The sequence below is a fragment of the Grampus griseus genome (assembly GCF_964374135.1).
Source record: "Grampus griseus genome assembly, chromosome: 15".
Lineage (NCBI taxonomy): Eukaryota > Metazoa > Chordata > Mammalia > Artiodactyla > Delphinidae > Grampus > Grampus griseus.
In genome coordinates, this window is record NC_139009.1 from 1,039,642 (window position 1) to 1,062,402 (window position 22,761).

Below are 22,761 nucleotides of genomic sequence, written 5' to 3' on the forward strand. Positions count from 1 at the left end.
CTGAAAAGGTACTTCCTATATACCATGTAAAAAATCTGCTATTAGAAAAAGCTATGACCCCTGAATAATAACTTTCTCAACTTTAGGACAACGAGGGAACTTTAAGCTCATAATTACACCTTAGACCATCACATGCATTTTGAAAATAAAATTCTTCATGCAAAAGACCAGCCTATGATAGGTCAACTGGACAAAATATAATTCTGATTAATTAGTGATGCATTTAATGTAATCTGAAATGAGTTACTCAGATAGCAATTCCTGTTCTTCAGATGAGCAGAGAGTGATAAAGAGAACATGAGCTCTGAGGTAAGAGAAACCACCGACAGAGCTCGACCATATATCTGTCACCTGCTGAAAATAACCTTATCTTTCTGAGCCTCAGTTTCTAATTAGCACAATGAGAGTGAAGTAATTTCTACCCTGCCGTGTCTTACACAATCACCGTGAAGATCAAACACAGTGTGTACATGACTATACTGACTGGAAATGTACATTATTAGTAATATTTTGGTTCACGTGTAACTACAACGCCAGAGGACTCTTGGAATTGGAATAAACACCTAATTTGCAAGTTATCAGTAATAGTCCTTCTGTACTCCGTGGGCTCCTGTGTAATAAGTTGGTGGTTTATAAGCATTTGTTTTCTCTGTAACAAGACCTCTCAATAAACTTCACATTCCAGTTTATAACAGAGGTGGAAGATGGTAGAAGTCGTCGGAGACTTTATAGCGACTAGGAAGGCTGAGGGCAGCTTAAGCTTCGTCCGTGCGACTCCATCTGCTGCCCTGCTTTCCCCGGGTGGCCATCAGCTGCGGTGACGGGCCCTATGAGCCGGCCCTCGGCGCCCGAGATGCCTCCGCGCGCCGAGTCCTGCCTGCCTCGCTTCTCACTCTGTTAACTGTCCGTCACCGTCTGTGCTTCAGTTTACTAAGAAAGAGGCACAGTCCCCCTTGGAGAGGATCTGCTGCTGGCTCAGCAACGCGACAACCGCCAAGAGTGTCAACAAGGGGCACGCAAGACCGACTTCGAGATGCTGACCCAGAACTCTGGTCACCAGACCCAGAAAGTACCTTCTCCAGTTTTTCAGAAACAGTTTCTGCCAATACAAGGAGGGGACAAAGACATACAACGTGGGGTTTCTCATGTTACAGACACGGCTATGGGGCAGACACTCACACAGACTGATAGTGATTTTGGCACTAAACGTAGCCGTCAGGTAAAATAAAACGCATTTGGGAGGACGTGAACATGGGAGGTGGATGGATAATCGAAGCCTGATTGTCGTAAGTCACACACAGCCAGCAGTTTGATCATGTAAAATGAGCACTTCATCAGCAGATGTGTCTCCTTGATCTAGAACCTTCCTGAAGGTTCCTGACCCTGGGGGTTATGAAATAACCCACTGGATAAGCCACCTGGCATATCTTTGTGTGATATTGGCTACATGGGGTCTTGGAACACCTGTCCGTGGGCTCCTCCAGGGGAGATATCTCCCTGTAACAGAAGAACTCGGTGAAACCTTCTCCGGGAATCAGGCCTCGGAAATGGTTTCTGCTTAGGGGGGATGCTTTTGTTTGACTTGGAAATCAAGCAAGGCTTTGGGCCTTCCTGCACAGAACTTAGAGCGATCAGAGCCACAGTTCAGGGTCCATCACATGGGCTACCTTTGATCCAACGACTCCTTGGGACTTAGGACTTGATGAGAGGCTGTCTACGAGGGAGTAGCTTATTACACCTTACTGCCAAAGTATTTGGTAAAGTGGACATATCTGCCTTACAGCAGAAGAGGTAGCCTGATGATCCATAAATGGCCACCACGGCGGAACCTCTCTTTAGTAGTTTTAGTTGATTCCTCTAAAGTTCACAGAATAGATGATTCTAGAAGGTGCTTAGCTGGAGAATCCAGAGCTGAATATGAATTCTGCCACCAGGGACCAAGGATTGATCATTCATTCATCCTCCTACTGGGCATTTTCTTTCTGGAACCAACTTCCTTACATGCCTCCGACTTGGGCTTCATGTTTGCAGAACACTGAGTGCTGGTCACCAGGCAGGGTGGGTCACATAGTCAGACATTCTGGGGCCGATGTTATAATTATGCAATTGTTTCATGGCTCTATCACGCCCCCTTGATTATGCCCACTTGCATGAATTTTCCTAGAAAAATGTCTTTATCTTTGGTTTGTTTTCTCACTTTTTTTTTTTTTTTTTTTACGGTATGTGGGTCTCTCCCTGTTGTGGCCTCTCCCGTTGCGGAGCACAGGCTCCGGACATGCAGGCTCAGTGGCCATGGCTCACGGGCCCAGCCGCTCCGCAGCATGTGAGATCCTCCCGGACCGGGGCACGAACCCGCGTCCCCTGCATCGGCAGGCGGACTCTCAACCACTTTGCCACCAGGGAAGCCCTGCTTTCTCACTTTTTCAAACAACTCTAAACGTTCAAGTCAGAGTGAATGAAGCCAGTGCAGTCACATGCTAAAGCTGTTTCGATAAGCCTGTGATAGCTTTTTCAAAATACGTCATTTTGCACTTTTAAAAGTAGATTATTTAAAATATGGCCCTAAGTAAATTAAAATGGAAAGTTTAATTCTAGCAAACGGAGAGCAGAGCCTAGACTCTGGTTAAGGCACTTGGTTAAATGATGCATATGTGCAAATATCTCCGACCCTAATTCACCACACCCACAAACATCCATAACTTCAAATATTAATGTCTGCCGCTTTCTAAACATAGAACGAGAATATGAAGGAGCAGTATTTTATACTATCTTCATAAGAAGCCATGGTTAAGGTACAAATCATGAGTCAGCCTCAACAACGAACGATCTCACCCAGAGCTACGCACATGTAATACAGGGTCCAGAAACAATTTGCCAAATTGGTCGATTCTCCAACTTTCCACATATTTTATTACCCAGAGCTGCTGTTTTTAATACTCAGCATGAAAGAGCCATCGTCTCATTAATGACACCACGGTCTGCTTAGCAGAGCGAACGGTGTGTCTGTGGGTGTATGCTATTGCTACTCCTTAGGCTGTCTCCGCGCCACGGCCTATAATAACAAGACAAGAAAAGTAACCTGGGGAGACCAGATTTTAATGCATGAAGTTTATGCATGTGTGTGTGCGTGCGTGCGTGTGTATGCATTTATATACAGATACGTCTGTATTATCCATGTAAGTTAAGCAGTCAGTTGTTTTCATAAGGACCCTAAACTACAGTGACAATCGAGTATTCTTTCATAAAAGCCAGGTTTCCTGGAACAAACTAGTGTAACCCCTGAAGGAGGAAAGTTGATTCATGCCCACTCCACGGGATTAGCAACAACCAATTCACACCCGCTTAATCTAAAAACTCTCTCTCCATCGGCTGAAACCATTGTCCTTTGTGCTGAGGAATTAGCCTTTCTCAGAATTCAGATTCTTGGAGAGCTTTGAGACCAAGGAAGAAGTGTAAGGGAAAAATATTCCCTCCACTTTTTCAACCTGCTTTGCCATTTCTCTGGGGCAAGCTCTACACCAGAGAAGCCTAGAACTAGGCTCTTCAGCGACCTCCCACGTCCTTCTAGAAAAGAAAGGACTCCTGTGAAGGGACTGGCTTTGAAGTCCTATTTCTGAGTCTGGCACTAACAGTAAGCTGGATGTAAACACACAACCACCTGAAATTTTTGCCCAGAGATGCCACTACCCTGCGCAACGTGCCCTTCATGTGTCTGTCTCCCCGGATCGGAAAACACAGCTCTTGAGCATGGAAGCAGATGACGGGTTGATTCATTGCTTCCTTACAGCCGGCTTCCTCCTCGGACCCATACCTGACGGCCCCTAAAGGAAAGCCTTGGCCACTGACGGACAGACCTACTTCAGCAGCTCCTGCAGCAGGGCTCACACAGGCTTCCGGCTCCCGGGAGGCACGTGGGCTGCCCGTGCCAACACCACAGCCACCGGAGCGGCTCATGACGGGGATCTCTCGGGTGGAGCCTCCGAGAACAGGCAAACTGAACTCTCTGGATAAAAGTTGCCGAGCTAAGCAGACGTGCACACCACAGATATTTCAGCAGACTCTGGGGATGACCAGTCTGAGTGACAACGTGACCGAAGCAACATCTAATGTCTGATGGATGATTTAAAGAACTTCTCTAAAAGGAAAGGGAAAGACACACGCACAACCGCGCCTCCCAGCGCTGCCCCGGCCGCCTAATCCCGTGGGCATCAAGCACGCATGCGCCACGGCCGCCGGCCCGGACCATCCTCCCGGAAGCGGCCCCGCCCACCGCTCGGTCCCCGCCACCGCGCTGCAGATTACCGTTCTCCTCGTCGTCGTCCTCGTCGTCGTCGTCATCCTCGTCGTCCTCCTCGTCGTCGTCGTCCTCGTCGTCCTCGCCGTCCTCGCCGTCCTCATCCTCGTCCTCGATGTCCTCGTCCCGGCCCCCCTCGTCGTCGTCGTCGTCGTCGTCCCGCGGCTCGTCGTCCTCGTCTGAGCCGTCCTCCTCCTCGGCCTCGTCCTTCTCGTCCCCATCCTCCGTGCCGTCGCTGTCGTAACACTCATCCACCGACGAGCTGTCCGCTTTCACCGCAAACGGTTTTCGCTTGGGAGCCGGTTCTTGGGGCTGTTTGTCTTGTGTTTTTCTTTTTTTAGCCAAGGGGCAGCCATACACGCTGTTAGAAAAGAGAGAGAAGATCTGAGTTACTGTCTTTGAGGATCAGGGCGACGGGAGCCCCGGATGAAGAGGCAGAGGTTCGGCACGAACGCAGAAAGGATGTGAGCACACGGACTCCCACGAGTGCGCCGGCACCTGTGCACAGAGCGACATTCCACAGAGACACAGCTGGCTGGTGTCTGGGGCTGCTAAACTTTTCTCTCCTCTCCTCGTCCCTTATCACTGCCGTCCACGTGATCACACAGGGATCTTCACAGCACCCCCGGGGATGGTTTACGAAGCACGTGCACAGCAACATCATGTAATCGACAGCACAAGTTCACTAAACATCTTACCGAACGCACATGGTGTGCAACGCACATTTAAAAAAAAGTTCATTCATACTATATTAACATATATACATTTTTGTGAAATATGAAAATATAGAAGTTGCAAAAAAGCTTTGGATATATTTGGATTTTTGTACATTCTCTAGATAAAATTATATCTGTAGACAGAATGACCACTCAAAGGAGGTGGACCGTACATGCCTTTGATGGGAGCAAGGTTCAGGCTCCGTAGAAGGTGTCAGTCCTGCCCTGGCGTCACAGAAAGCAGACTTGGTGTATTTGGCAGTCAGCACTAATCTTGCTAAAACTGGCCCAAACTTGGGTGAGACCCTTACAGCAAGAGCTCATAACCTTTCCTTGAAAAGGGGCAATTTTCCAAAGCATTGTTGCTAATTGGAGTCTTTTTCTTCCTGGAAACTCTATATGTATATATACTGCAAGGAATGGGGAGAAAAGACATCCGGGAAAATGCTGTTGGCAATTGTTCTGTGTGTCTAAAATGAGATGTGTGATCTTCCTCACTAAGTGAACACTCCGATAGGGGATTCCTGCAGACTATGACTGGCTCACTTTGGGACCTAGGAATGGCAAAATGTTCATTCAGTCATGAACCCACCCAGTGTGTATTTATTTTGGGAGCCTCCTCTTTGCTGGGCCCCATGCTGTGCAGGAGACTCAGAGGTGAAAGGCACAGATCCACCCTTCAAGTCACTTACGGCCCAGTAGGGACTCAGACATGGCAGTAATTCTGCTTTAGAACCTCTGGCCACTGTTTACCACCGTGCACCAAATGCCCGGGGAGTCATGGGCACTCATCCAATAGTTGTTGAGTGAATAGAGCATGTGACAGACACTATGATAAAAGTATAGAGAGGGCACTACATCATAAAATAGAGGGGCAGCCAGCGAAGGGAGCTGGGGCGTCCCCAGGAAGAGGCTACGCTGGAGGCAGGCCTCAGATGTCTGGGAGGAGGTGTGAGGATGGCGCGAAGCCCTGAGAGCCCTTCGGGGTCAGACCATCCCTGTAGGCTAATGACGGGAGTTATTTGAGTTCCTTCACGCAATCGATGATGCGATCACAGTTGCATGTTGGGAAGCTGACAGCAGGTGCAGTGAGGACAGATTGAGAGCGTGAGAGACGAGGTAGGGTCAGGGGGGAAGCAGGCAGAGCTCCCACCCGTGAAACACAGAGTGATGAGTCTTCTGCCTTTTGACTGTTCTCATATTGTAAAAATACAATAATCAAAACAGATAATGCTTATTATAATCAGAAAAAACGAAGGAAACAAATTTTGGTCTAGAGAGTGTTTCTCATAGGAAATAAACAGGTATCTGAGATTTCTTTTATGTGAACATTTACATGGATTTGGGGAGAATCTGAGTCAACGATCTCAGCCAAACATTCCGTAGCCCCTCCCTGCCTCCATCCCTGACGACGGGTCAAGTCCAACTTCCATTCCAGCGAATCTTCTCGAGACGTGGTCCTGGATCTGAGTGCACTTGTTAGTGTGTTCACTCTGCGTTTATCCGAATAGATTAGTAAGTGTAACAATAAGTTTCTTTTTCTCTGGGCTCTGTCTGTGAACCGGCAGCTCATGAGGACTGTTGTTACCTTCCCAAAACTCTTCTCTCTTGTCTTAGTTCATCAACAAGTTGTTGGACGTGTCTGCTCGGCATCAACGCTACCTGCACACCAGGTGTTCACAGAGACAGGCAACTGGCCTGCTTTCACTCTCAGATTCATTCAGATGCTGGGAAATGATGGGAAAACAGTTGACCTTGTGCTATTCAGTCATGTTACTCAAAACGGCCCCACCTCCACTTGGCAATGGGAATGTCTGTAGATGGCATAAACCCAGCACTGCGGTGGACTTCTTGTTGATTCTGTCCCCTCTCAGCAGCCCCACATCGCAAGGTGCTAACGGGAGCTCAGACCTTACACAGTAGGGTTGCAAAATTCAGAGTAGGAGAATGGAGACGGCCCTTCTATTGTTACCTGAATTGGTTTTACTTCCTTATCCTACATTTTGTAAACCATTTGGATTCATTTTTTCCAATTTCTGGAATTAGCTGGCCTCAAGCTTCCAGCATCTTCTGCCAGTTCACATGGTTTGATGCTCACACTTTTTTCTACAGCTATGAATGTAAACCGGAAATAAAATTGCGCTCTTCCTACAAACAGATTCATTTTGTCCCGTCTCTATTTGACCCACTGACGCTGACGGTGAGTTCCTGGTATCTACCTTAAACACGACAACCGAATTCAAGCCCACAGGACAGACTTCACTTTACGTGTGCCAAACAGCTCCCGGATGAAGAACCCACTCCCATAGACAGACGCTTTCTGGTCTATGAAACCCAGTGGTTTGGAATGTTTCAAAGTGAAGCCTTGGGAAGTGACTCTGGGACCCGTGTTGGGGAGTGTGGAGCCTCCCAAAGCCATGTGTGGACCTCACATCTGCTGATGGGTGGCCAGCGGGACAGAATTTGCACAGCTGAGGAAGAACGGGTGTTGCTTTTCTCCCACCTAGCAGGTGCCGCTGGTCCAAGTGCTGGAAAAGCCAGACTGCTTTCCAGCTGCAACCTCCTTCAGATTCATCCAGGCTCATGTCTATCAACGCACATGAGTCTTTCTAAAAATCCAACAACCCCCCACAGTTCTGGAATGTCCCTAGCATGACAGAACAAATGGCAGAGTCTTAGGAAAAATTGGGAACCTGGTGCCAACATGAAACCCCAGGTAGAGAACTTGGCAGGCGCCATGGCTGGCCCTTCACCTGCGCAGGAAGGTCCAAGCTTCACTTAGGGCTTGGAATTCATGGTCGGTGTTGCACGCCTCCGTTCTGCTTCTCAGCACTGTCGTCAGGCCTCCACCATGGGAACAGCTGCCTGTTTCCCATAGCAGCGAATGGAACCTTGTGTTTGATGGCTACTCCATGAATATTGTTGAATGAACAAACCGTAGTTTTCTCCATTTATTAGTAATGAAAGCACTTATCACATCCTAGTGTGATTATCGGTTGACATACTGTCTTTCTCCTTCATGAGACAGAGAAAATGGCCCGTGTTTAAGGGATTGTTCTATCTTTAGAGCTGCAGTATCCAACAGAGTAGCCACTAGTCATGTGTAGCCAATTAATAAAATTAAAGGAGATTTTTAAATGAATTCCTCAGAAGCACTAGTCACGTTTCAAGAGTCCAATAGCCACACGTGGCTAGTGGCTACGATACTGGACATAGTAGGTTCTCAGTAAATATCTGCTGAGTGAGAAACCGATGGGAAGGCCTCTCACTGGACACGCGGGAAGCTGAGTAGGGGACAGGGAGGGAGGGGCCGAGCTTCGGGAGGCAGCTCACAAAACTGTGATGCAAGAAAGCCCAGCCCCTCAAGGGAATGCATGCTGTATACTTACAACAGACTCAGACCCAGCCACCTCTGAAGGACAAGGGTGCTGCTGGGGTGAATGTCTCTGCTGATCCCTGTAGCTGAGCCGCTTCCGGCGTGAGTAGCTGTTGTACCTGCCGGGTCTACCCGCCTCCGAGCTGAGAGGTGAGCCCGGAGGCCAGGTCGGCGTACTGACAACTCCTTCACACACCCTCTCCTGTATCCTTATCACTCTATATAATATGCAACATTCGAAGATGACAATAAATGCATTTATATGTTTCTCACACAGTGGAACCTTCACAGTGTCCGTATGATGACTCATAAGATCGCGATAGCGCAGGCTTTAACCTCCTTGAGTTACTTAAAGCTGCGAATCAGCCTCCAGGCTTTGCTGTTCTGCAGCTACTCTGCTCGTTTGGGTGTCTTGGTAGGTCATTTAGTTGCTGTAGCTTTTACAGTCCTTTTGATGTTAACTTGATTTAAACAACGTTCAGTCTTTTGTGTCAGGTTGTTCTAGAAAATTGGTTACCTGCCACGGAGTTTCCGGAGTTTCTGCAGCAAACGCATATATAAAATATTGTGTATTACATGCTCTCGAGGCCAATTTCCGTGTTATTTTTAATCGTCTTTTGCTTGACATTTTCACGTCTCCAATTTTAATACAAACAGGGGACAGGGTCTGAGAAACTGAAAAACACGTTTGGCCGAGTGTGCCCTGCTCAGAGCCCTCTCGTTACAGCTGCTGACAGGAGACAAGGATGTAGCATGAGATGGTCTTGGCGCTGGCCTCTCCCCGCTGAGGACGATGCTCGTGGAGCCTAGAAAGGCCGCGGTCGCTTCCGAGGCTCAGGAGGGTTCTTTGTGGCCTCTGCCCTTACGGGTGATCTGTTTCTTGTGTTGCTTGGAGAGCCTCAATGTGTCAAGGATACATAATTAGTTTGGAATAATAGAAATCCTATGTGAACATGATCCTGGAGTCCTGGCTTCTCCTGGCAGCTCGGCTAATGCCAACACCGCTCACAGATCACTTATTATGTGCCTGGTGTTTCCTAAAATCTCTACATATACGGATCCATTAAACTCTACGATGACCCTGTGAGACACGTGCTATTATAATTCCCATGTTGAGGGGCAGATCCTGAGCTCCTTGCTGAAAATCTCAAGGCTGAGTAACACTAAGCAGGTGTTGACACCCACCCCGCGCCCCCCGTCTTCGCTTCTGATCTCTAGAGAGGGAGAGACGCTGTGCTCCTCCCTCACTGGGCTCTACTGAGGGTCCATTGACACATTTGCTTCTCTGACATCTGTCATGTGGTAGGTAGGCTCGCCATAAATGCTGCTGAATGAAGAGATTGATTCTTTTGTTCAGGAAACCTTCCCTTGAGCAGTGCAGACACAGCCCTCACCTCACAGGACAGGAGCAGAGAGTCACCCTCGTGGACAGGACAGAGGGTCAGGAAAGCTTCACAGAGGACCCGATACGAATGGGGCAGGAGAGAAAGACACAGAGAGAGACAGAGACAGAGAGTGGTGTGACTGCATCCGTGGGATGGCAGGGACAGCCCTGGAGACAGAGGTGCCCATCACAAGGTGGTCAGTGGGAAGAGTCCTACAGGGTGTCGTTTGCGCACTGTAAACACCTTCCTGTGGCTGCAGTGCGGTGAAGAGGCTGGAGGAGCCCGGCTCACACCCACTGATTGGAGGGTGCGGAAGGCTCCGGGTTTTGTTGGGATTTTTGGTGGCAGAGGGGCAGGAAGGTCAGGCTGACTCGGGTGGGCTAAACGTGCGCGGTCGCAGTTCCCACAGCAGCAAGAGGGGTGGACTCAGGAGAGAGGTCTGGCTGGCAACACTGGCTTGGGGCGGTCAGTGCACAGCGGGATAGAGCTGGCTTCCTGGGGAAGAGTGGAGAGAGAGGACTGACAGACCCCTAGGAAGACGGGCATTTGAGGAAAGGGAGGAGATGCAGAGGACAGAGGACTGTCCAAGTGCCCTGAGGGCTCCGAGGAGGCCTGAGCTGCTCCCCCAGGGCTCCCTGTCTGGCTGGAGGGGGTGGGAGCAGAGAAACCTGCAACCCCGGGACAGCACTCGGAGCCCCCGGGAGGCCACAGGAGCGGGAGAAGAGTGACCTGGGCCAGGATGGATGTCACAGCAGGAGGTGGGTTTTGAACCTGCCCTGGAAGGCTGGGCCATATCTACGCAGACGTTAGAGGGTTCAGGTCATCACACATGCGGAGAGTCTGTGAACAGCATCAGAGCTACATAAACACAAAAGCGACTCTGCTGAGAACATATACTTAAGTAACTTGCTCAAGATTACACAACTGTTCAACCTTGGGCAGCTTATTTAATCCCTACCAGCCTCAATTTCTCCATCTGTAAGATGGGTACAGTAATACCTAATTCAGACTCTTAGCAGCAAATGAAAAACATAAAAACATACATGAAACACCTTCTGACTATGTGGAAGGAGCTCCAGAAATCTGAGCTCTCTTTCTGTTATTCTCTCCCTCCTCTTGTCTTGTGTACAGTTGACATCCCTCTTTACCACTGAACTTTTAAAGGGGTATTCCTACATGTCTTTAGAATATATAAAGGTATTTAAAAATACTGCAGAAGTAACTTAATTCACTGAATTATTCAATTAAATGGCTGGCATTCCAGACATCCTCCTGATATCTTTTCAACAACATATACATTAATAAAACCAATTCAGTTTTGACTACATATTGACATATTTCCTTAATTTTGTTCTTTTATTCTCTGTATAGTATTGTAAACGAGAGACAGACTGATTTGAATAGTACATATTTTTAAGTTAAATGTGACATAAATGTTCTAGGCATTGTAAGACATTCAATGAATAAATTTTCAAAATATTTACTTGACGTTATGGCTTTAGAGGATTAAAAAAATTCTGTTTCTGCAAGGCAGAGACTTGCTTTATGGGTTTTTCTTTTATCATTTTAAATGATGTAGCCTGTTATGAAATACTTATTGCCTTGAATGGCAGTTTAAAGATTCAAATAAAACATAAAAAAATCACTGTATAATTTATTTTGACTCAAGAAGAACACTTCCCCAGGGGAAGGCAGCAGCCTGGTGGGTCCGTGGTCCACAGGGCTGACGTCCACCAGGGAGGATGGGTGGAGACACAGAGAAACCAGCACCCTTTCCCCAAACCCGCTTTCCAGGAGATTTGGTTAAGTGGCTGCTGGGACTGTTTCTTGTATTTTAAAAGAAATCTTGAAATCCTTACAGGATCCCCCTCCCGTTTTTCTTTTCACCGGAAATAACCTGTGTTTCTCTGTTCTTCCAAAGTCAAAAGAATTCAACTAAAGCAGCTGTGGTATGAGCATAGCGCCTGCAGCACGTGCTTTCCCCTCCTCCCTCTCCCCCTTCCTCCCCTCCTTCCTTCCAGCCCTACTTCTCTATTTCCTCTCACGCTGACCCTCCCAGACCATGTCAAGTTCTACTTTTTCCATAAAGTCACCACTGGTCAGTCTGGAATTCAGGATCCTCTGTCTTTAAAAGCTCTGCACCATCAGATACTTAGCATCCTTTTTGTAACTATATTGTTACTGACTTTTTCATGTGTGTTCATTTTATCCTCCTTGGCATTAGGGTGTGCTATTGAATTAATTATTCTAAGCTGCCGCTGTGCCAGTGAAGGAGTGGGTGTTCAATGCATTGCTTTCTATTGATTGATATTTTACTGATGATTTTGCTGTGAGCCTCCTGGTCTTCAGGTTGGTTCCACCAGCACCCGGCTTTCAATGACATGCTTGCCCTCGCCTTTCCATCTGCAAAACAGCATTTACTACACCTGCCACTTATAAGACTGCAAGGGGGAGAATGTTGAGAATGTCCGATAAAATCACCCCAACAGCCAGTGTACTCCTTGGCAGTGAGATCGACAAATTAAACTGCTCTGTAAATTCACTTTGACTCTTCCTATTTGAGCTAAAAATCTCGGATGGTTAAAAGGGTTCCTGAAGTGGCCAGTTCATGATGGCCTGGGGAGCCACATGCTGGGATACTCCTAAGACAACACTCTCAGAACAGCAGAGTCTGGAGGAGAGAGGACCCCAGCAATCACTCCATCTACCCCTTCACCTAGAAAAGGAAGAAGCTAAGGCCAGAGAGAGTCAGTGACAGGCACTAGGTCAGAATATGACTGGACTTTCCACCTGCTACGTGAGCACAACGCTGCCAGGTCAGGAGAGAAGCCGCTTAAGCATCCTACTTACATCAGCTTAGAGAACACGTCCAGAGCGGAAACTGCTGGAAATGAGCACCGTGCGCGCTTAGGCTGTCAGCTGCATATACTGCTTTCAACTTTATCGGTCTTGATATTTACAAGTTGACAAGAGTGCTCTAGGTCACATTTAACAACAGCACAGCAACACGGACGTTTCGGTCTGCATTTAGTCCAGACGAATTGAACACTGGAGGCAGCAACTGTGACATCATTAGCAAGTGATTGTTCCACTTTGTGCTAGCACAGGTCCTAGACGCTGCAGCAGTACTTAATACCATAGCAACAGCTGATGCTGCAGGTGTACTTAGTACTGCAGTCCTGCTTAATACTACTGTGATACTCCTCAACACTGCTGGGATGCTCAATATTACAGGGATATTCAACGCTGCTGTGACACTCAGTACTGAAGGGATACTGTGGAGCTCCTGAAGTTGCACCAGTGCTGCTACCTTGAATTACAGTAGTTGAGACTGATGGGGAGAACTGAAAAGACAAACCCAGAATGGGAGAAAATATTTGCAAATGATGCAACCGACAAGGGATTAATCTCCAAAAGATACAAACAACTCACAGAACTCAGTATCAAAAAAACAAACAACCCAATCAAAAAACGGGCAGAAGACCTAAATAGACATCTCTCCAAAGAAGACATCCAGATGGCCAAGAGGCACATGAAAAGATGGTCAACATCACTAATTATTAGAGAAATGCAAATCAAAACTACAATGAGTGTCACCTCACACCGGTCAGAATGGCCATCATCAAAAACTCTACAAATAATAAATGCTGAAGAGGGTGTAGAGAAAGGGAGCCCTTCTACACTGTTGGTGGGAATGTAAATTGGTGCAGCTACTATGGAGAACAGTATGGAGGTTCCTTAAAAAACTAAATAGAGTTCTCATATGATCCAGCAATCCCACTCCTGGGCAAATATCCTGAAAAAACTATAACTCAAAAAGATACATGCCCCCCTTCGGGGCTTCCCTGGTGGCGCAGTGGTTGAGAGTCTGCCTGCCAGTGCAGGGAACATGGGTTCAAGCCCTGGTCTGGGAGGATCCCACATGGCGTGGAGCAACTGGGCCTGTGAGCCACAACTACTGAGCCTGCGCATCTGGGGCCTGTGCTCTGCAACAAGAGGCCATGATAGTGAGAGGCCTGCGCACCACGATGAAGAGTGGCCCCTGCTTGCCGCAACCAGAGAAAGCCCTCGTGCAGAAACGGGGACCCAACACAGCCAAAAATAAATAAATAAATAAATAAATAAATTTAAATTAAAGATACATGCACCCCAATATTCAGCACTACTTACAATAGCCAGGACATGGAAGCAACCTACGTGTCCATTGACAGATGGATGGATAAAGGAGATGTGGTACATGTATACAGTGGAATATTACTCAGTCATGAAAAAGAATGGAATACTGCCAGCTGCAGCAACATGGATGGACCTAGAGGTTATCATACTCTTTCTGTTTCTCATAAGTGAAGTAAGCCAAAGACAAATATCATATGATATCTCGCTTATATGTGGAATCTAAAAACAAGAGACACAAATGAACTTATTTCCAAAACAGAAAGAGATTCACAGACATAGAAAACAAACTCCTGGTTACCAAAGGGGAAAGATGGGGGAGAGGGATAAATTGGGAGTATGGGATTAACATATATACACTACTGTATACAAAACGGGTAACCAACAAGGACCTACTGTATAGCACAGGGAACCACACTCAATGTCTCGTAATAACCTATAATGGAAAAGAATATGAAAAAGAATATATATGTATAACTGAATCACTTTGCTGTACAGCAGAAATTAACACAACATTGTAAGAAAGCTATACTTCAATAAAAAAAGATTGATAGGAAGAACTGAGAATCAAACTACATAAGAATTTATGATTTTGCCATTTACATCTTTGCCCCAGGGACCAATATATAAGAAAATACATGCAAATGAAAAATTGAAGATTTCTTACTCTTCCTCAAATATGTACTAGAGTCCTCGTTTTCAGATGCTCTAGGACAGAGTACTTTGTCTTTCTATGGCTGGTAAGAAATTATTCAATTGTGGAATATTTAAAATACAGGTAGTTGAAGCATTGAGATGTTTATATGTACGGCTCGGTCCAGGTCGTGCAGGAGGTCCACGAGGGGCCTGGGAAAAAGAGCCAGCCGTGCTCGTCCAGCCTCGGCGAGGGCTTCCCAGCTTAGGAGTTAAACCACTGCCTTCAGCTCAGCCATTGGTCAGATGTAAATGGTACTGCTATGTTTTATTTGTCTCCATATCTAATAACACTAAATAGATGAGAACTTTTCTTCTTTTCTCTCAGTTTTCTCAGGCAGTGCCCACCTCCCCTCCCTGTGAGTAGACAGATAATTCTCAGTCCTGCAGGTGCAAAGGTTCTCAGACATCCTGGTTGGGAACTGAATACAGGTCTGGACTAGAAGAGCTGGATTTGACGCCTCCTATTAATTGTGTGACCTTGAGGGGGTCGCTCCATCCCTGTGTGTCACAGGTCCTCGTCTGTAGGAGGAAGGCGTTGGTCAGATCCCCAGGGGTCTTTAAGGGCGTTTTCTGGAACCTGGGCTACAGACCAGGTGTCTCGGGGCCTCTGTTCTCTGGGGCCTCCCTGTCCGTGGAAGGCTTCTGTGGGCGGGGCCGGGGGCGCTCAGCTGCTTGCCTAATTGCTAAGGGCTCTCGATCCAGGATTCCGCGCTGTTTCCATCCATGGTTCCTATTGCAATTGGGTTCCTCACATCTTTCTTTTTTTTTTTTTTTTGCGGTACGCGGGCCTCTCACTGTTGTGGCCTCTCCCGTTGTGGAGCACAGGCTCCGGACGCGCAGGCTCAGCGGCCATGGCTCACGGGCCCAGCCGCTACGCGGCATGTGGGATCTTCCCGGACCGGGGCACAAACCCGTGTCCCCTGAATCGGCAGGCGGACTCCCAACCACTGCACCACCAGGGGAGCCCCCTCACATCTTTTTTAATAGGTCATTCTCATTAATTAAAAGCTATCGGGTACCACAAAGACATGAGTGAGGATCCGTGTACAGGACGTGGACCCGCTTGAGAGCATTAGCTTCTCAGGGTTTGAAGGATGCTAACATGACAATCGATGACAAGAAAAGTCAGAGGTTGTCAAATGGCCCCATTGCTGGAAAAACAGCAACAACAACAGAACCTGAAACAAAAGGCTGCATACAGGTCCCTTCAAATGAATGCACGGTGCTTCCCAGGACCACATGCCCTGCGATGCGGCTGGAACTAACGTCAGCCCCCTTCGGCAATGACCACCTTGCTCAGACCACCCCGTTCCTGCCCCCTCTCTGTCTGAATCTGGGCTGCACGTCCCTCACTGAAGTGAACTCCAGCACAGAGGGCTTATCTCAGCCTGGGATGCGGTCCAAAGGCCGGCGGCATCGTGGAAAGTGGGCAGGGCTGGGGATGGGAGGCCTGGCTTGCCGGCCAGTGACCAGCCCATCACCTGGACCCCAACAGGTAACTCGGCCTCTGGGGTCCGGTTCTCACCACACAGCATGGGGCTGACAGAATGTTCTCGCACGCAGTAAGGTACACGCAAGCTGCTCGCGCGTGGAGTCCGCCTCGGACCACAGGGGACTGGAGATGAGCGTGAAATTGTCGGGTGCAACGTAAACCGCATGGAGCACGTCCTAACGTGTTGTCCGCTCCTGGCTCCTCTTTGTCTGAACCTTGGGCCCGAGGACGCGGGACCTGAGTCTCCCGGACCCTCTTCCTCCTGGTTCAGTGCCCCCGGAGGCTCTGAGTCCTGCTGTGTCCACGCCCTGAATGTCTCCAGTGTGTCCTCCTCTCCCTCCACTCTGCCCCCGCCTCAGGCCAGGCTGGCTTCTGGCCCCCTGGTCACCAAGAGCTTTCACTCCTATCTCCTCCAATGCACTGACTTCCTGCCTTCCCCCCTCCATCCCTCCCTCCCACCCTGTCTCTCTCTCTCTCCCTCCTGAGGACAAAACCTGACCCTGCCCGTGCACATACGGTCCTCTGTGGCCACTGGGCCACATCCTGAGGCCACGGCTTCCACATCTCCTTGTCCTCATGGGGCACCTTCTATGACCGGGATCTTCTTATGGCCACAGCCTCCTTCCTGGCTGTGCTTTTCTCCCCCCGCCCCCGCTGGGGGCGGCCACAGTCCCACTGAGGACCCTGCCTCCTCTTCTGGCCTCCCTGGGCCCCCTCCACCACCCGGCCTCCTCAGGCTGGCTCCCCGAGGCCTGAGCTTCCCACAGGCTGGAGCTCCATGTCTGGGTCTGGTGCTTCTTTGTTCAGGCTCCGAGCCCATCCGATGCCGGGGACCCGGTCTGTTACTGTGGGACCCGGTCTGTTACTGCGGGGACCCGGTCTGTTACTGCGGGGACCCGGTCTGTTACTACGGGGACCCAGTCTGTTACTGCGGGGACCCGGTCTGTTACTACGGGGACCCGGTCTGTTACTGTGGGGACCCGGTCTGTTACTGCGGGGACCTGGTCTGTTACTGCGGGGACCCGGTCTGTTACTACGGGGACCCGGTCTGTTCCTACGCGGATCTGGGCACTTGGCACAGTGCTGCTTAACAAAGAGCTCAGACTCACCAAGTGAAAGGGTGACTGAACACGTGAGCCCTCCCGCCGTGCCCTCCCCTGAGCGCCCCCTTTCCCCCACTGGCCAGGTGGAGAATCTCCCCCTTGGGAAGGCTGGCCAGCCCGGGGGGATGGAGCTCCTTCCTTCTCTGTTCCCTGGTCCCCAAACAGGACTCCGAGGGCCCTTGGGACATTCTGTCATATATGTGTATCCACGGGACAGCTGGCCTCCTCAGGGGAGGAGTCGCTTCCTTCCCGTGATGCCTCTGTGTCCGAGCATGGTCCTGACTCACGGTGTGGAGGTGACAGATGTCAGATGATAATCAAGGAGACTTCCTCCAAGGAGAAGACAGTAAGATCCTACTGGCTATAAATTTAGGTAGAACCGAACGTAACCCAATCCCTTTACTTGTAGAAATTGTTCTTCTATCTTTCCAATCATTTTCCATCTTCAGCATCCTTCCATTACGTCAGTAGCAACATCTTCCAGCAGGTACTACATGAACGGCCACCGTGAGCCGAAGAAAGGATGCCTTGGGGAGAGAAAGAGAGAAGTTTCCTCTGTCTTCTGAGGAGCTGATGACAATCCATTTAGGAAGAAAATTTTACATCTGGGCAGAAACTGTGCGGTGGTGACAAGTGTCTGAGAAAGCTTGTGCGGATCGAAGATCCTGCTTCAGATGTTGTGTTTCGACTGTGGGAAAGAGATCTACTCTTCAAAGGAAGGTTGTGATGAATCCTTGTGTAAATAACACAGGATGTAGACGACACATGGTGAAAGCTGAGGTCCTGCCCGGCTGGAGCCGAAGCCGGGACTCAACAAAACTCTTCCAACTTCCATTTTCCAAGATGTTGCAAATTGGGAACGTTTGTGTCCATGCCGTTCCTTGGATAAAGGTGGGCATGCATAGTGCCCAGGAAGGAAGTGAGGTGATTTGTCCCTCTGGCCCCGTCTCCTGCTCAGTGTTTGGGGGCACAGGGCAGAGGGCTCAGAGGAGGAAACCCCTCACGGGTGTCGTGTATCCAATGCTTCTCCCAGGACCTTCCTTCTGTCTCCCTGGTCATACTCTCCCCTGCATCCTGTGTGTCTGGACGCATCGCTGGCATGGGCCACACATCTTAGGTCAAAGGGCAGGGTGTCCCTTTGTCCCCCAATATTCCTTCTGCTCAACGGCTGTGTGTGCAGCGAACACTCAGTAATTAGCCAAACAGAGCATCTTTGAAGCAGTCTGTAGGGTCCTGTTCTACCTGGCCACAGAGGCGACCACTTCTCTCTTGCCTCTGCATAGTTCCCTAAACAGCACTGTACTTTCTGAAATAAGGCAACTGGGCGAGTTTCCCCAGCGGGGTGAAATCCAGCCCCTCCACCTGCTTGCTCCTTCCTGGTCTCGGGGCACTGTCTGCACGCCTACGGTCCCCCTGTGTACGGTAAGTGGTAACCGTCCGGCCGTCCGTTTGCCTTTTGTGCCGTCGGCGTGTGTGTCAGGGATGGTTGCTAAGGGCAGGGCTGTGCCAAACGCCACCCTCGGTTGGACCCCAGGGCCGCTGCACGGCGGCAGCCCCGGAAATGTGTGCTCGCCCACTCCCGGCTTGGGGCACCCACACTCAGTTGGAGCTCTCGACGGCCACAGCCGAGGCCCCCGGCTGGGCTGGAGGAGCACCGGGCAGTGAAGACCCTCAGGCCCTGCTGCAGAACCTCTGCTGCTCTTTGCTGGCCTAGATTTTTATCGTTCTAAAATCTAAAGACACTTTTATATAACGTTCAGGCACAGTTTCCTCCCTCAGGGGCTCTGTCCCCGCCCTGACGCACTTGGCTGTGGCTCTGGTGACCGGACACTGGCTTCTTTTCTGCTCCTGGGCTTGGAATGTTGAGGCTGGTGGGTGGCGAGAGGAGGGACCAGGTGACCGAGACAGAGAAAGAGAGCCTTTTGCCTTCCACCTGGCACGAAGCGTCGCCCCTCTGCCCAGAAGCCTCTTCCTTACTCAGCTCTGGAGGGTCTCACCCCAGGGTTAGTCTTGGGGGGTGGCAGCTGGGGTCCAGCTCACCTGAACACTGACAAGTGAGCCCATTTAAGAGGGAAAAAGTGTGGCTTAAATTTCAAACCATGTCCTTTTCTAGAATTTTCTGGCATTAGCATTGTTTGAAAAATGACCAATCCTTTAAAAGTTTATCCTTTCACAAAAACATTTTGTTTTTTAGTAAGAAGGAAGTGTTTTAAAAACAATGATTCCATATTATTTGCAGAAGGAAACAGGGACACCTTCCCTTCTGCTGCTGGGAATGCAAACAGGTCCCATCTTCCTGGAAAGAAACTCTTTTTTTTTTTTTTTTTTTTCAGGTAGGAAAGAAACTCTTAAAACCATTCCGGTCCTCACGTCCTTCAAGCCAAGGCTCCTCCTTGTGACAAACTGCCCCAAAGAAGGAGCCAAAAGCCACAAAAGCTGTCTGCAAAGACACTTATCACACATGATCTATAACATGGAAAAGTTAAAAAAAAATCTAAATAAATAATTTCCAATAATAAGAGTTGCATAAGTTACAATATCACCATAAGATGGAAGTTAGCCGTGAAAATTAAAATATTTAGTGACATCAGAAAAGGCTCATGTTATAAAGTTAAATAAAAATTTAAAAAATACAAATTTACACCTATAACATGAGACTAAGTAAAAGAGTAAAATGCCTTAAAAATTCAGGGAAAAAGTCTGATGTTCTGGGCAAAGGTCACCTTCCCTGAATGGAGCACAGTGACAAGAACGAGACAGATGTTCATGAAAATCTGCCCCCACTTCCGCTACGCTTTCGTTTGTGATCCCATTTTTAGTCCTTATTTGAGAAAATGAGCATTTCCCACCTTTAATGCTAAGTCACCTTTGTGCGCATGCAGTATTTCTTCTGGTTTCTGTTGTCAATAAAAATTCCCTGGGAGGATCCGTTAAGACAATTTGAAAAGCAAACTCCTTTTCATCTTTTCAAGTCCTGAAGTTTCAAAACTGCAAGTCCCAGGCCTTCTCGCCCCATTTCAGGGAGAGGCCGCGGCCGGGCTGTGCGTGGGCTCCGGGGCAGCATGCACGGGCGGCCCAGCCCAGGGCCATGCGGGCTGGGTGGTGCTGACGCCTGGCAGACAGGGCTCCAGTGAGAGCCTCGGCCCCCGAACCCCCTCCCCTCTGCCTACACCATCACTTATTAGAAATCTCTTTGCGTTAATTTAAGAAGCATCTCTGGCAAAACCGTGCTGCCTCAGGGAAAGTTCAGTCCATTAGTCACTCAAGGCGGTGACTTTGTCCTAAGCATCTGATTAGTGTCTCCTGAGATGGGGGCAGGCGAGGGGCTGTGGTCCAGAGAGTCTGTTACTACAGGAGCGGTGGGGGGCCCCCTGCCCCCTCCTGAGGGGGGGTATGCTCCTGTATGCAGCACCAAGAAGCCACTCCGTAGCTCGCTCCCTGACATGTGGGTTAACCACGGTGAGGCCACTCGGTCGCCTGCACCAGAGACCCCGGCTCCAGGATCTGGGTCTGCACGATCCTCCCGGCGGCCCTGCTGCCTCCCTGCCCTCCTGGCTCTCAGGCCCGCCCTGGCGCGGGGATCCAGAGGGTTCTCGGGGGGCGCAGACAGCTCATTCAGAAGCACAGCCGCCATGGGATGGGCTGGGGCTGGCGGAGCGAGTCGGGAGCGTCACTGCGGAATCCAATGTTTTCCGAGCTGCTCACGGCCTACTCTCCTCCCCAGAGTTTTAGGAGATGCGTCCACTCCTGTGGGAAGCGTATCTCTGGCCACGTCAGATACAGCATTAGGTCGTATTCACGGCCCGCTCAGCGGCCACTAAATTACAATGAGTGGAGCTTTTAAAATCTGCTGAATTATACAGGGGGAGCTCAGAGCTTTCCCTTAACAGGAAAGGAAGGTGCGTTTATCTTCCTGCTCCCAGGTCCACAGGGCCTCGCGGAGGCTCACGGGGCCCAGGTAGCCCAGTCTGAACGAGGGAAGTAAGCCCTCCACGGGTCGTGCACCATCTCCAGGGCGCGTCCAGCTTTTCTTCCAGCCGAGGCACTCTGGACTTTTACTGCCCGTGTGCTCCTGGCCACCAGGCTCTGCTCAGGCCAACATGCAGGGCAGAAACGGCCGGTGACCACAGAGCCTCGCTGGCCCAAGGGACAGGAAGAGGGCAGGGCTGGCTGGGGGCTCGGGGCAGCCAGGAACCTCTGCCCCCACCACCTCGCACACGTGACCTGAAGTCCATGTTGGGTCTGGGAGGGGCTCTCCTCACGGGACAAGGCTGAGCCTCTGCAGCCCTGACCTGTCCACACCAGGCCGTCCAGTCCTTCCCCAGACAGACGGCCACTAAGTATTTCCTCGACTGCCAGCTTCACACACTCTGGATTTGTTTGCTGGTTGCTCGCCCAGGACACAGCCTCTCTGCATTACCTGAAAACCCCACTAGAGCAGGTGGCTGCCCTCGGCACACACAGGCCTGTGCCCTCGGGAGCCGTGACCTCACACTCGGGGGGCATCTGAATCCCCTGGGAGGGAGAGGGAAACAGACAGCGGGGCCCCTGCCACATCTTCTGAGTTGGCAGGTTTGGGGTGGGGCGTGTAGCCAGGATGCTTCCTTTCCAAGAAGTTCTCAGGTGATACTGACGTTCCGGGCTTCGGGGAGGACGCCCTGCCTGCGTGGAGCTGATTCGGTCTTCAGCCCAGGGATGGCTTGGCAGTCAGTGGGCTCAGGCCCGGCTGTGGACCCACTGGAGCACCAGAACTATGAGGACGGTGTCGGTGGCTCATCCAGAGCCCCTCTCCACTGGACCTGACCCCTCCGGCCTCCTCTGGACTTTGGGGCCCCGGCAGGCAGCCCTGGGATGAGATGAGAGCCAGGCGTGGGGGTGATTGCCGGGAGATGCCGGGTGATGGGGCAGAAGTGAATTGACCTCAATTCCCAGTTTACGTGGACAATTCATTCTGCACTGTTTAAGCCAGTTTGCAGTGGGGTTTCCATTTTTTTGTAGTTGGAAATGGTCTAAGTCACACAGAAACTTTTTCAGACGAAAACACTGCAATCTCATCAAATTAACATTACAGCTAAGAGGGCGGAGCTTCCTTCCTCTAACTCTGTCACCAGTTTTAGCAGGAAGAAGGTTCTGGAGTTTGGGGGTTCAGTCATTTCTTGGTGTCTCATCTTGGAAGCCCTGTTTTCTCTTCAGGACAGAAGATCCAAGAAGGAGGAGAAGCAACCACTTCGCAGAAGGACAAAGGTCATCCTCGTGACTCCTTGGGCTTCTCAGAGTGTGGGTATAAGTAATGATACTAACGACGTGATTGCTCTCAAGTATGGATTTGAAGAGCTGGTCGCAAGGCTGACTTCTCCGGAATCGCTGGTTCTGACTGCAGACTCCAGGTACCTGGAGTTGCGGCCTGGACTTGTCACCTGGACACACTGGACTCAGCGTGAGGGGCTCACACGTCCGTCCCGTCCACCCTCCCCCACCATTCACACCTCTCTGAGGACCGTCCAGCAGCCACTGACTCTGGGTGTC

The 22,761-nt window shown here is 49.9% G+C and overlaps 1 protein-coding gene across 8 annotated transcripts in view; it reads right to left on the reverse strand.

Moving 5' to 3' along the window:
- Positions 1-22,761, reverse strand: part of MYT1L (myelin transcription factor 1 like) — a gene marked incomplete at both ends in the record, with an annotated part of 139,259 nt that overhangs the window by 109,103 nt on the left and 7,395 nt on the right. For 7 of the 8 annotated variants that reach the window (XM_082672264.1, XM_082672261.1, XM_082672263.1 and 4 more), the window contains one exon: positions 4,303-4,655. In XM_082672264.1, the coding sequence (XP_082528390.1) occupies positions 4,303-4,655 (353 nt within the window). Of the gene's footprint in view, positions 1-4,287; positions 4,656-22,761 lie in introns of all 8 variants that reach the window. The other variant, XM_082672257.1, reaches the window with a different exon arrangement.